The sequence below is a fragment of the Trichosurus vulpecula genome, chromosome 1, assembly GCF_011100635.1.
Source record: "Trichosurus vulpecula isolate mTriVul1 chromosome 1, mTriVul1.pri, whole genome shotgun sequence".
Taxonomy (NCBI): domain Eukaryota; kingdom Metazoa; phylum Chordata; class Mammalia; order Diprotodontia; family Phalangeridae; genus Trichosurus; species Trichosurus vulpecula.
The window spans coordinates 72,882,911-72,895,004 of NC_050573.1; the positions used below are offsets into that span (position 1 = coordinate 72,882,911).

General features: G+C 40.1%; 1 protein-coding gene across 1 annotated transcript in view; it reads left to right on the top strand.

The window, feature by feature from the left end:
- Positions 1 to 12,094, top strand: part of LOC118850850 (long-chain-fatty-acid--CoA ligase ACSBG2-like) — a 64,046-nt gene that overhangs the window by 5,965 nt on the left and 45,987 nt on the right. The window contains exon 2 of the mRNA XM_036760498.1: positions 237 to 466. Coding sequence (XP_036616393.1) covers positions 237 to 466 — 230 coding nt within the window. The remainder of the gene's footprint in view (positions 1 to 236; positions 467 to 12,094) is intronic.

Below are 12,094 nucleotides of genomic sequence, written 5' to 3' on the forward strand. Positions count from 1 at the left end.
ACCTCATAGCTAGCATGTATAGGGTGTTTTAAGATAGTTTAAGCAGACATTGTGCTTTATATATATTATCTGTTTTGAGCCTTACAACCACCCTGTTGGGTAAATGCAAGGCTCAGAGAGGTCACGCAATGACTAGTAGCCAGAGACGGCATTCAAACCCAGATCTTTCTGACTCCAAGTTCAGCAACCAAACCACTATGCTGCGATATGCCTCAACCTGCTGACTCTATTCACAGATACCATCGGTTTCTTCACTTCTCAGCTGAACGGAGAAGTTATCCTGAGGAAGGACAAGAAACCCGAGAAGAATCTGCATCCGTTAACTATTCATGAGCTGATGCTTGAAACGGCCACCAAGTATCCTGACTTGATCGCTGTGGGGACGAGGAAAGCGAATTCATGGGATACCTTAACGTATATCGAGTATTATGAGTTGTGTCGGAAGGCGGCAAAATCCTTCCTCAAGGTAATGTGCTACCATGTTCTTTGTCACCACAAATGTGGCTCATTAGCCTTTGATTAGCACCCAAGCCACAGCAAGGATCACAGACTTCTGAAAATGTGGTACTAAAGGGGCCCTTAGAATGTCAGATCTGGGAGGGAACTTAGAACATAGAATGTCAGTGCTAGGAATGATCTTGAAATAAATAAATGAATTTGGAGTCAGAGAACATGGGCTTTGGTGGTCACTACTTAAGGGACCTTCAGACAAGCCATCTCCTCTCTCTAGGACTGATTTTTGTCATCTATAAAAGGAAGGATATCTAAGGGTTCTTTCTGCCTTCAGTTCTATAATTCTATGAACATAGGCCCTAGAATGTCTGGGCTGGAAGGGTCTTTGGAGGTCATCTAGTAATCTAACCCCTTTATTTTTACAGAAGAGAAAATGAAGGCCCTAAGTGGCTGGAGGGCGGGGAGGGCATAAATTACCTAAAGTCATACAGTTAGTCCACAGGTCTCCAGGCCCCCAGTTTAGAACCCTCTCTAAGAGACTTACTGTATCTCACCTTGTCCATGTAGATGGCAAAGCCCACTTAGCAGGCTGGGGGACATCCTGAACCCACAGTTTCTGTAGACCCTATAAGCATGGCTAGGATCCAGGGCAAGAATGGCTCTTGAATGACCTCTGAGGTTCATCTTGCTCTAAGTTCATGATCTTGGGCCAGGATTCATGAAAGATTAGGAAATCTCTTAGGACACTCTAAGTGTATTATATTTTTTTGAAGTTACCCTTATTTTACTTAACCTAAATTTGGATTAATGAACCCTCTGATGAATGAGTTAATGAATCCTCTGATATCACATTGAGGCATGGTAGGGATCCAGGACTTTAGAAGTCTGTGACAGTGGGGTACAAGTTCTGGCCTTACTTAGCTTGAAAGGCTTCACAAAGGGGCTCAGGGTGTGTCTCTAGACTTAAGACTTGTCTTGAGACTGATGGGGCACCGTTTTCTTCCCTCCCCTCCCCTTCTCTTCCCTTCCCTTCCCTTCTTCTTTGCCTTCCCTTTTGCCTTGACTTGCTTTCAAACAAACACTTAATATGTACCAAAATGAGCCATGTAAAATATCAGGCCAAGTACAAGGCTACAAACACACACACACACACACACACACACACACACACACACACACACACAAATTGCACCCCCACCCCCTTGCTCTTAGGTTGCTGACGGCCTCCTAGAGGGCAGAGGAAGAATTCACCATAGGCTGAGAAGTATAACATGAGGCATACTGTGATGGGGGTAAAGGCGTGATCCAAACAGAGTGTTTTGGGAAATATGAGGTGATGTGGTGGAGGGAGGGCACCTTCAGCCTGAGGGGAATCAGGAAAGACTTCAAGGAGGGAGTGGCACTTGAACTGAGCCTGTGAGGAAGAGGAGAATTTTGACTGGTGGAAAGGAGGGAGGCAGTTCCTGGCCTGGCGAATGGACTGCCTGAACACAGAGAAATAGGAGGGTGCCTCTCAGGTTTGGGGAGCAGTGAAAAGTCCAGTCTGTCTGGAGTAGATTCACATGAAATGTGGCCAGAAAAGTAATTAAGAACCAGACTATGGGAATTACCAACTGACTTCGGGACATATGCTGGATTTGGGGCTCAGAGGAACGGAGTTCAAATTCTACCTCTAATACTTGTTGTATGCCTCTGGACACATCGATTATCCTCTCTAGATCTCAGTGTCCTCATCTATATTTGTGGAGAAGGGCTCCTCTATAAAGCACACCCAGAAGCCCACTTACCGAGGGATTAGAAATAGGCAGAGGCGCAGTGCTCACACTAAAGAATGAACCCTCAGATCCTTGCTGGCTGTGTGACCCTGGGCAAATCACTTAACCCTGATTGCCAAAAACTGAAAATAAAAAAAATGGACCTTTATCTACAGCTAGTCTGAGAAGGAGTTGAGAGAGTGAGCCCAGAGCGTTTGCTAGATATGAATGAGTTAAGCGGCATAGTGGATAGAGCCCTGGGCTTGGAGTCAGGAAGATCTGAGTTTGAATCTAGACTTTGGCAGTTAGTAGCTGCGTGACCCTGGGCAAATCACTTAACCATTGTCTGCCTCAGTTTCTTCAACTGTAAAATGGAGAGAATGATAGCACCTACCTCTCTGGATAGGTGAGAGGATCAAATGAGATATATTTGTAGAGTGCTTTGCAAACCTTAAAGCACTTTTGCTTATTCTAACTCAATCTATGGCTCCTATTGTAAGGGTGGGATTGAAATCCTCCATCCCATTTTAGACCTTAACTGCGGGAGAACTGCGTCTCAGTCACCACATCAATCCAAAGACCTTTGAATAAGTGGGAAAAGTTTTTGAAAACATTTTGATGAAATGAAATAATTCCAGACAAGATATCTGTTCCAGTTGGTTGGGATGGTACTGCTGGTGGTGAGGGTGAGAAAATGGGTTAATTATACCCTCCGGGTCTTACATAAAAGCATCAAGTTAGAATGGAGAAATTTTGGGAACTGGAGTGTGTATGGAGTTCTAGCCTTACCCTTCCCTGAAAGAACCTCCTGAAGGAAAAGAAGAGGCCTTGGCTTTAGCCTCAATCAGGTCTTCTCTCACCTCTTCTGCCCCAACCCCCATCTATGATCAGAGGAGGATTTTCTAACTTCAAAGGATCAGATGGTGTTGGACTTTCAATTTTCTCGTCATTGTCTTAAATGATGCCCCCAGATCAGCTGGAATCATTGTCCAACAATGGCCACATCATTGAATCAAGGATAGACTGAACTTAAGGCTCTATAAAGAACCCCCAAAAAAGACTACATCATGCCTTGGGGGGAATGTCCCTATAAATGGGAGAAAAGGACTTCCAGTGTCTAGAAGCTGGGAGTTAGCCCTTTGCTATATGTGCTCTCTGAGCTTGAGGCTACTTCCTCGTGGACCCTCTATGTGCTAGCAGGAGGGTGTGTCATAGACTTTTAGGGAGGATGCTTTGTATCAGTTTTTATTGTACCACCTTACTGCTTTCTAAAAGCTACTTGAGACTAGCTAATGGAATGATAATCTAGGGGGGAAGCATACTGATAGGGGCTCAAGCCAATGACATCAGAGAATTATCACTGACCCTTCAGAGTCACCCCTAGAAACATTTTAAGTAGATGTAGTCAGGCCCTGAGAACCTGACTGGTTAGTAGGCTTGAGAGTTGAGATAAAGATGCTTAGAATTTATCTGGGTTATGCTATAATCCTTTATCTGCATATCTTATAGATATGTTAAACTCTATTATCCAACCAAACTCATATTTTCCCCCCAAAACCTATCCTTCCCCCAAATTCCTCTATTCCTATTGAGGGCACTACCCTCCTTCCAGTCACTCAGGTTCTCAAGAGGCCATGATTAGTGGTCTTTAATAAAGTAATTTCAGTAAAGGGATGGAGTTAGCAGTCAGGTTGTATGGGTTGAGGAATAAGTGGAAAGAGAGGCAATGGAGGCAGCCATTGCAGATTACTTTTTTAAAAATACAGTTAGCAGGGGGGTGGAGCCAAGACGGAGGCTGGAAAGCAGGGACTAGCATGAGCTCCCTGCCAAGTCCCTCCCAAAACCTATAAAAAATGGCTCTGAGCCAATTCTAGAACTGCAGAACCCACAAAATAGCAGAGGGAAGCAGGGCTCCAGCCCAGGACAGCCTGGATGGTTGCTGGGTGAAGTCTTTCACACACAGAACTGGGAGCGGAGCAGAGCCCAGTGTGGGCAGCGCAGACCAACCAGACCAGGAGCCAGGCGGAGTGGGTCCTAGCGCCCTGAATCAGTGAGCTGTGGCAGTTACCAGACTTCTCAACCTACAAACACCAAAGACAACAGAGAAGGTTAGTGGGAAAAGCTGAGGGGAGTGGAAGGAGTTCACAATTCAGCCACCGCCCTGGGGGCAGCGGAGGTGGGGCAGCTACAGAACTACAGCTGCAGTTGCTTCCAGCCCCAGGCCCACCTGGTGGGAGGAATTAAGTGGCATATCGGAGCAGGAGTGCAGAGCCTGCTGAAGATCTAAGTCCAGTCCGGGTTGGGGGTTCTTGGGGAAGGAGGAGTGCTGGGGTGGCAGAGCTGGCTGTAATAGCTCTGAAATCAACAGCGCATCCCCCCAAGCTTGGAACGTAGTACTCTTCACTCTACAAGCAGTCATACCCTGACAAAAAACTCAAGGGTCAAGTAAGTTGGCTGGGAACATGGCCAGGCACCGAAAACGCACCCAGAGTCAGTCTCAGACTTTGGAATCTTTCTTTGGTGACAAAGAAGACCAAAACATACAGCCAGAAGAAGTCAACAAAGTCAAAGACCTACAACAAAAGCCTCCAAGAAAAACATGAACTGGTCTCAGGCCATGGAAGAGCTCAAAAAGGATTTGGAAAAGCAAGTTAGAGAAGTAGAGGAAAAATTGGGAAGACAAATGAGAAGGACACAAGAAAACCATGAAAAACAAGTCAATGACTTGCTAAAGGAGACCCCCAAAAATACTGAAAAATATATGAAGAAAACAACCCCTTAAAAAACAGACTAAGTCAAATGGCAAAAGAGCTCCAAAAAGCCAATGAGGAGAAGAATGCCTTGAAAGGCAGAATTAGCCAAATGGAAAAGGAGGTCCAAAAGACCACTGAAGAAAATACTACCTTAAAAATTAGATTGGAGCAAGTGGAAGCTAGTGACTTGATGAGAAATCAAGATATTATAAAACAGAACCAAAGGAATGAAAAAGTGGAAGACAATGTCAAATATCTCATTGGAAAAACCACTGACCTGGAAAATAGATCCAGGAGAGATAATTTAAAAATTATTGGACTACCAGGAAGCCATGATCAAAAAAAGAGCCTAGATATCATCTTTCAAGAAATCATCAAGGAGAACTGCCCTGATATTCTAGAGCCACAGGGCAAAATAGAAATTGAAAGAATCCATTGATCTCCTCAAATATATCCCAAAAAGAAATCTCCTAGGAATATTGTCACCAAATTCCAGAGCTCCCAGATCAAGGAAAAAATATTGAAAGCAGCCAGAAAGAAACAATTTGAGTATTGTGGAAACACAATCAGAATAATCCAAGATCTAGCAGCTTCTACATTAAGGGATCGAAGAGCTTGGAATACGATATTCCGGAGGTCAATGGAGCTAGGATTAAAACCAAGAATCACCTACCCAGCAAAACTGAGTATCATGCTCCAAGGCAAAATATGGATTTTCAATAAAATAGAGGACTTTCAAGCTTTCTCAGTGAAAAGACCAGAGCTGAATAGAAAATTTGACTTTCAAACCCAAGAATCAAGAGAAGCATGAAAATGTAAACAAGGAAAAGAATAAGAAAAAGAAATAGCAAGGGACTTACCAAATTTGAACTGTTTTGTTTACATTCCTACGTGGAAAGATGATGTGTATGATTCATTAGATCTCAGTATTAGGGTAGCTGAAGGGAATATGCATATATATATATACATATATGTGTGTATGTATATATATGTATATGTGTGTATCTATGTGTGTATATATGTATGTGTATATATATATATATATATATATATATATATATATATAGAGAGAGAGAGAGAGAGAGAGAGAGAGAGAGAGGGCACAGGGTGAGTTGAAGATGAAGGGAAGATATCTAAAAGAAATAAAATGAAATTAAGGGATGAGAGAGGAATACATTGAGAGAGGGAGATAGGGAGAGATAGAATGGGGTAAATTATCTTGCATAAAAGTGGCAAGAAAAAGTAGTCCTGTACGAAGAGAAGAGAAGGCAGGTGAGGGGGAATAAGTGAATCTTGCTCTCATCAAATTTGACCTGAGGAGGGAATACCATACACACTCAATTGGGTATCTTACCCCAAAGGAAAGAAGGGAGGATGATAGAAGGGGGGGCAGTTGGGGGAGGAGGTAATCAAAAACAAACACTTTCAAAAAGGGACAGGGTCAAGGGAGAAAATTGGATAAAGGAGGATAGGTTAGGAAGAAGCAAAATATAGTTAGTCTTTCACAACATGAGTATTGTGGAAGGGTTATACATAATGATATGCATGTGGCCTATGTTGAATTGCTTGACTTCTTAGGGTGGGTGGGTGGGAAGGGAAGAGGGGAGAGAATTTGGAACTCAAAGTTTTAAAAACAGATGTTCAAAAACAAAAAAAAAAGATTTTGTATGCAACTAGAAAATAAGATACACAGGCAATGGGGCATAGAAATTTATCTTGCTCTACAAGAAAGGAAGGGAAAAGGGGATGGGAGGGGAGTGGGGTGACAGAAGGGAGGGCTGACTGGGGAACAGGGCAACCAGAATATATGCCATCTTGGAGTGGGGGGAGGGTAGAAATGGGGAGAAAATTTGTAATTCAAACTCTTGTGAAAATCAATGCTGAAAACTAAATATATTAAATAAATTAAATTTTAAAAAATACAGTTAGCAGTTAGAGGCAGGAGAAGGAGATATAGGACAATAGCTTGAGACATAGATAGATATAGGAGATATAGAACAAAATAGCACATGCTGGGTCAATGCAAAGAATGGGGAAACCTGAGAGATGGCATGTTATGGTGTAGTGGTCTCCAAAGTGGGGTGTATATACCCTGTTGAACTTAACTAACTCTCTCCAAATGGACATGTTGGATTAAAAGGAATCCTGCAAAGAAACCCAGATTTGACAGGATTGTCGATACAACACGCCTGAGCAAAGAAAAAGAGTATGGCAGACCTGAAGACCTTCCTGCTCCCTCTTCTATCTCTTCAACAGCCACTATAGAAGTAAACACAACAACAATCTAGCCTGAGCTGATCAATCTTCCCCCTCGTTCTCCATATTGAAATTGTCAAGAAGATTATTTGAAATTCGGATTTGCACACACCTACTTATGGAGGATCAACCTTGCCCAAGAGTGAAATGAGCAGAAACAGGAGAACAACTTACACTATCACAACAACATTCTAAAAAGAAGCAGTTTTGAAAGACTTAAAAACTGATTAAAACAATAACCAGCTATGATTCCAGAGGATGATGCTGAAGAGTGTTGCCCAGCTCCTGACAGAAAGTGGAGAGACTCAAGATGCAGAACGAAATATACATTTTTGGATGTGGACTATGCAGAAATTTATTTTGCTGGACTATACATGTTTGTCCCACGAGTTTTGATTTTTTTTTTCTCCAATGGGAGAGAAAGGTGAGGGAAGAGAAAATGAATGCTTGTTAAGTGAATAAAAATTATTTTTTTAAAAAAGAATGAACCTTGAAGGGCAGAGGCAAGATGGTAGATTAGGGACAGCTACCCAACTATATTCTCCCAACATCCCCCGCCCAAAATTTAAAATAACATCTCAAATCAAATTTTGGATTGGCAAAGCCAACAAAGAGTTGGGGTGAGAAGACTATATCATTGGGATGGAGTCCTGTCCAGAGCCCACACCTACTGTGGTGGCAATAGCAGCTGTTCCAGCAGCATCTTTGAGAGCTCTTAGCCAAGAGATGGTAAGGGGGTCAGGCAACTGGTCAGAAGAGATTACAGGGGACCCTTTGCAGGCACTTGGCACTGATTGGTAACTCCTATTGCCTATAAACAATTCTGAGCTGCAGTTCTAGGGCAGAGAGGAGCACTGGTTACAAGAGAACAGGGGCCCTGGTCACAGTTGCAAAGCAAAAAGGAGTGCTAACATTTGTGGTCGTAGTGGACCCTCTTGGGTAAAGACCAGAGTGTAGGACAGGAGAGCACTAATCACACCTCTGCCAGGATCACACCACCTTAGAAGGACCAAAAACTTGCCGACCTCCAGAACTAGCTCTGAAAACAGCAGAATGATAAATCCTGAAGTACCTCCCCATCCCCAGGTGAGCAGAACCCAACTTTAACATAAAGTTCAAAGTCAAGAAATAGTCTAGGAAAATGAGCAAACAACAACAACAACAAAAAAGAATATGACCATAAAAAGCTAATACTGTGATAGGGAAAATCAAGATATAAACTCGCAAAAAGACAACAACAGGAAAATAGCTACAAGCAAAGCCTCAAAGAAAAAAATGCTTACTGGGCCAAAGCCCAACAGGAATGCCTGAAAGAGTTAAAGAAAAAGGTGAATGATAGAGAAAAGATTCAGAAAAAAATGAGATGCAAGAAAAGTATAAAAAGAGAACTAAAAGCTTGGCAGCAGAAGTACCAAAAATACTGAAGCAAATAGTACCTTAAAAACAGAATTGGCTTAATGTAAAAGAGGTACAAAAGTTCACTGAAGAAAAGAATTCCTTAAAAATTAGAATCGAGCAAGTGGAAGCTAATGATTCCATGAGACCTCAAGAAACAATAAAACAAAGTTAAAAGAATGAAAAAATAGAAGAAAACGTGGAATATCTTATTGGAAAAAGAATTGACCCAGAAAAATAGATAGAGAAAACTTAAGAATTATTAGATTACCTGAAAGCCATGATCAAAAACAGAGCCAAGACATATATTTCAAGAAATCATCAAGAAAATCTTCCCCGATATCTTAAATCCAGAGGGTAAAACAGAAATGGAAATAATCCACCCATCACCCCCTGAATGAGACACCAAAATGAAAATGCCAGGAATATTGTACCCAAATTCCAGAGCTTCCCCAGTTGAAAAGAAAATACTTCAAGCAACCAGAAAGAAATAATTCAAATATTGTAGAGTTACAGTCGAGATCATACAAGATTTAATGGCTTCCACGTTAAAGGAAGACAGAGGAGCTAGGATTACAACTAATCATCTACCCGGCAAGACTAAGTAATCCTTCAGGGGAAAAATGTATATTTAATGAAATTGAGGACTTTCAAGCATTCCTGATGAAAAGACAGGAACTGAATAGAAAATTTGACATTCAAACAGAAGACTCAAGAGAAGCACAAAAAGGTAAACATGAAAGAGCACTCCTAAGAGACTTAATAGAGTTAAACTGTTTACATTCCTATGGGAAGATGATACATATAACTATATCATTATTAGGGCTAAGAACAATACCATTATTAAGGCAGTTAAAAGTAGCCTACATAGACAGAGGCATAGATGTGAGTGGATTATGTTGGAATGATCTCCCTCAAAAAATAAAGAGGTGAAAAAGAGGAATGCGGTGGGAGAAGGGGGAAGGGAGAGGTAGAATGGGGAAACTTTTCTCACATTAAAGAAGCACAAAGAAGAGCTTTTACAATTGAGATGAAAATGGAGGTGGGTGGGCAATGCTTGAACATCACTTTCATCAGAATTGGTTCAAAGAAGTAAGAATACACACACACACACACACACACACACACACACACATTCAATTGTATGTAGAAATGTAATTTACCCAAAAAGGAAATAAGAGGGGGAGAGGAGAAGAGAAAGGGGGGAGATGATAAAAGGGAGGACAGAATCAGGGAGACAGTGGTTAGAAGCAAAATAAGATGAAATGGGATGACCTCACCCATAAAATGGAAGCAGAAGCAGAATGGATTAGAAACCAGAGTCCAACGATATGTTGTCAACAAGAGACACACTTGAAACGGAAAGACAAACACGAAATTTGAATAAAGAACTGAAGCAGAATCTAGTATGATTCAGCTGAAGTTAAAAAAAAAGGCAGAGGTAGCAATCATGATCTTAGGCAAAGCAAAAACAAAAACAATAAAAGAGACAATCAGGGAAACTACATTTTGCTAAAAGGTATGATAGACAATGAAACAATAACAAAAAAATTTACAGCAAGTTTCTCTGATTTGCTCCCAGTTCTCAAATATTTACTGAACATAGAACTGAGTCAAATTTACAAAACTAAGAGTCATTCCCCAACTGATAAATGGTCAAAGGATATAAACAGGCAGCTTTTAGAAGAAGAAATCAAAGCTATTGATAATCATATGAGAAAATGCTCTAAATCATTATTGATTAGAGAAATGCAAATTAAAAAAACTCTGAGGTACCACCTCATACTCATCAGAAATGACAAATGCTGGAGGGAATAAGGGGTAAAAAAAAAGGTACACCAATGAATTGCTGGTGGAGTACTGAATTAGTCCAACCATTCTGGAGAACAATTTGAAACTGGGCCCAAAAGGCATACTCTAAAAATAGCAAACTGTGCTATACATAAATGCATGTATAAGTAAAACTATGCATATCCTTTGGCCCAGCAATACCACTACTAAGTCTGTATCTCAAAGAGATCCAAGAAAAATGAAAAAGACCTATATGTACAAAGATATCCACAGTAGCTCTTCTCGTGGTGGCAAAGAAGGAGAATGCTTGTCAACTGGGGAACGGTTGAAGAAGTTGTAGTGTATGATTGTAATGGAATACTATTGTGCTATAAAAATGATGAGGGAAAAACATGGCAAGACTTATATGAATTGACGCAAAATGAAATGAGAGCCGGGAAATCATTGTGTACGGTAACAGCAATGTTGTAATGATGATAAACTGCGAAAGACTTGGCTACTCTGATCAATACAATGATACAAGACAATTCCAAAGGACTCATGATAAAAAAAAAGTGTGTCTGTATATACATACATACATATATATATATATATATATATATATATATATACACACACATCTATGTGTGTGTGTGTATATATATCTATATATATATAATCTATCTCCAGAGAGAGAACTGATGAATTCTGAGTGCAAGTTGAAGTATAATTTTCGACTTTATTTTTCTTGCTTTTTAAAAAAAATATGACTAATATGGAAATATGTTTTATATGATTTCACAAGTATAATTGATATCATATTGCTTGCCTTCTCAGTGGGTGGGGGAGGACATGGATGGAGGGAGAGAATTTGGAACTCAGAATTGGAAAAGAAAAGCATGTTTGAAATAAATAAATAATAAATTGAAAATAAATTTTTTTAAAAAGGTAAACCTTGCCCTAAGAGTTATTTTGTGCCTTGAAGTATTAACTAATTAAAGTATGAGTGATTACCAAGACACTTAAAAACAAAGTTTTGTTGCTGAAAACACCTACAAAAACATCCACATCTGAACACTTTAAAACTTGGAAATAGACTTTTCCGACCTGTTCAAAAACCTCTAACCAAAGAGTCTCAGCAGGCTTTGAACCCATTTCTTAAAAATAGAAAAATGCAACACCTTCTAATTAATATATAAGAAAAACCAGTTAATATCAGTGAAGATAGAAATTTACTGGCTGGATTTCAATTTAAAAAAATCTTTCCATAATTGGTAGCTGTGATTGAAACAAGAATATCGTGATTTACTAAGCACAACCCATAATGTACTTCTTTTGTTTGGATTCTTGTTTCTCTTTAGGATCTCTTTTTGAACTAAATTCAACTTAGAACCAGACCTTTGAATTGCTGTTTCACAAAGGGAGGAGTGGGAGATGAAAGGGTACAAATATTTATTAAGTGCCTACTATGTGCCAGTCACTGTGCTAAATTTTACAGTTTACAGTCTGAGGCAGGCAGAGCGATGCTGTCCCCTACTCCACTTAGCAATGTTAAGCCAAGAATTGAACACGTAAGGAAACATTTAATCATTTTGCTATAATTTAACAATGATTTTTTCTTAATTTTACCATAATTTTAGCAAGACCAAAAAGGTTTTTTGTGCTATTATGTAAAAATGATTATTTTAAATATATTGATTTGATTTTTATCTC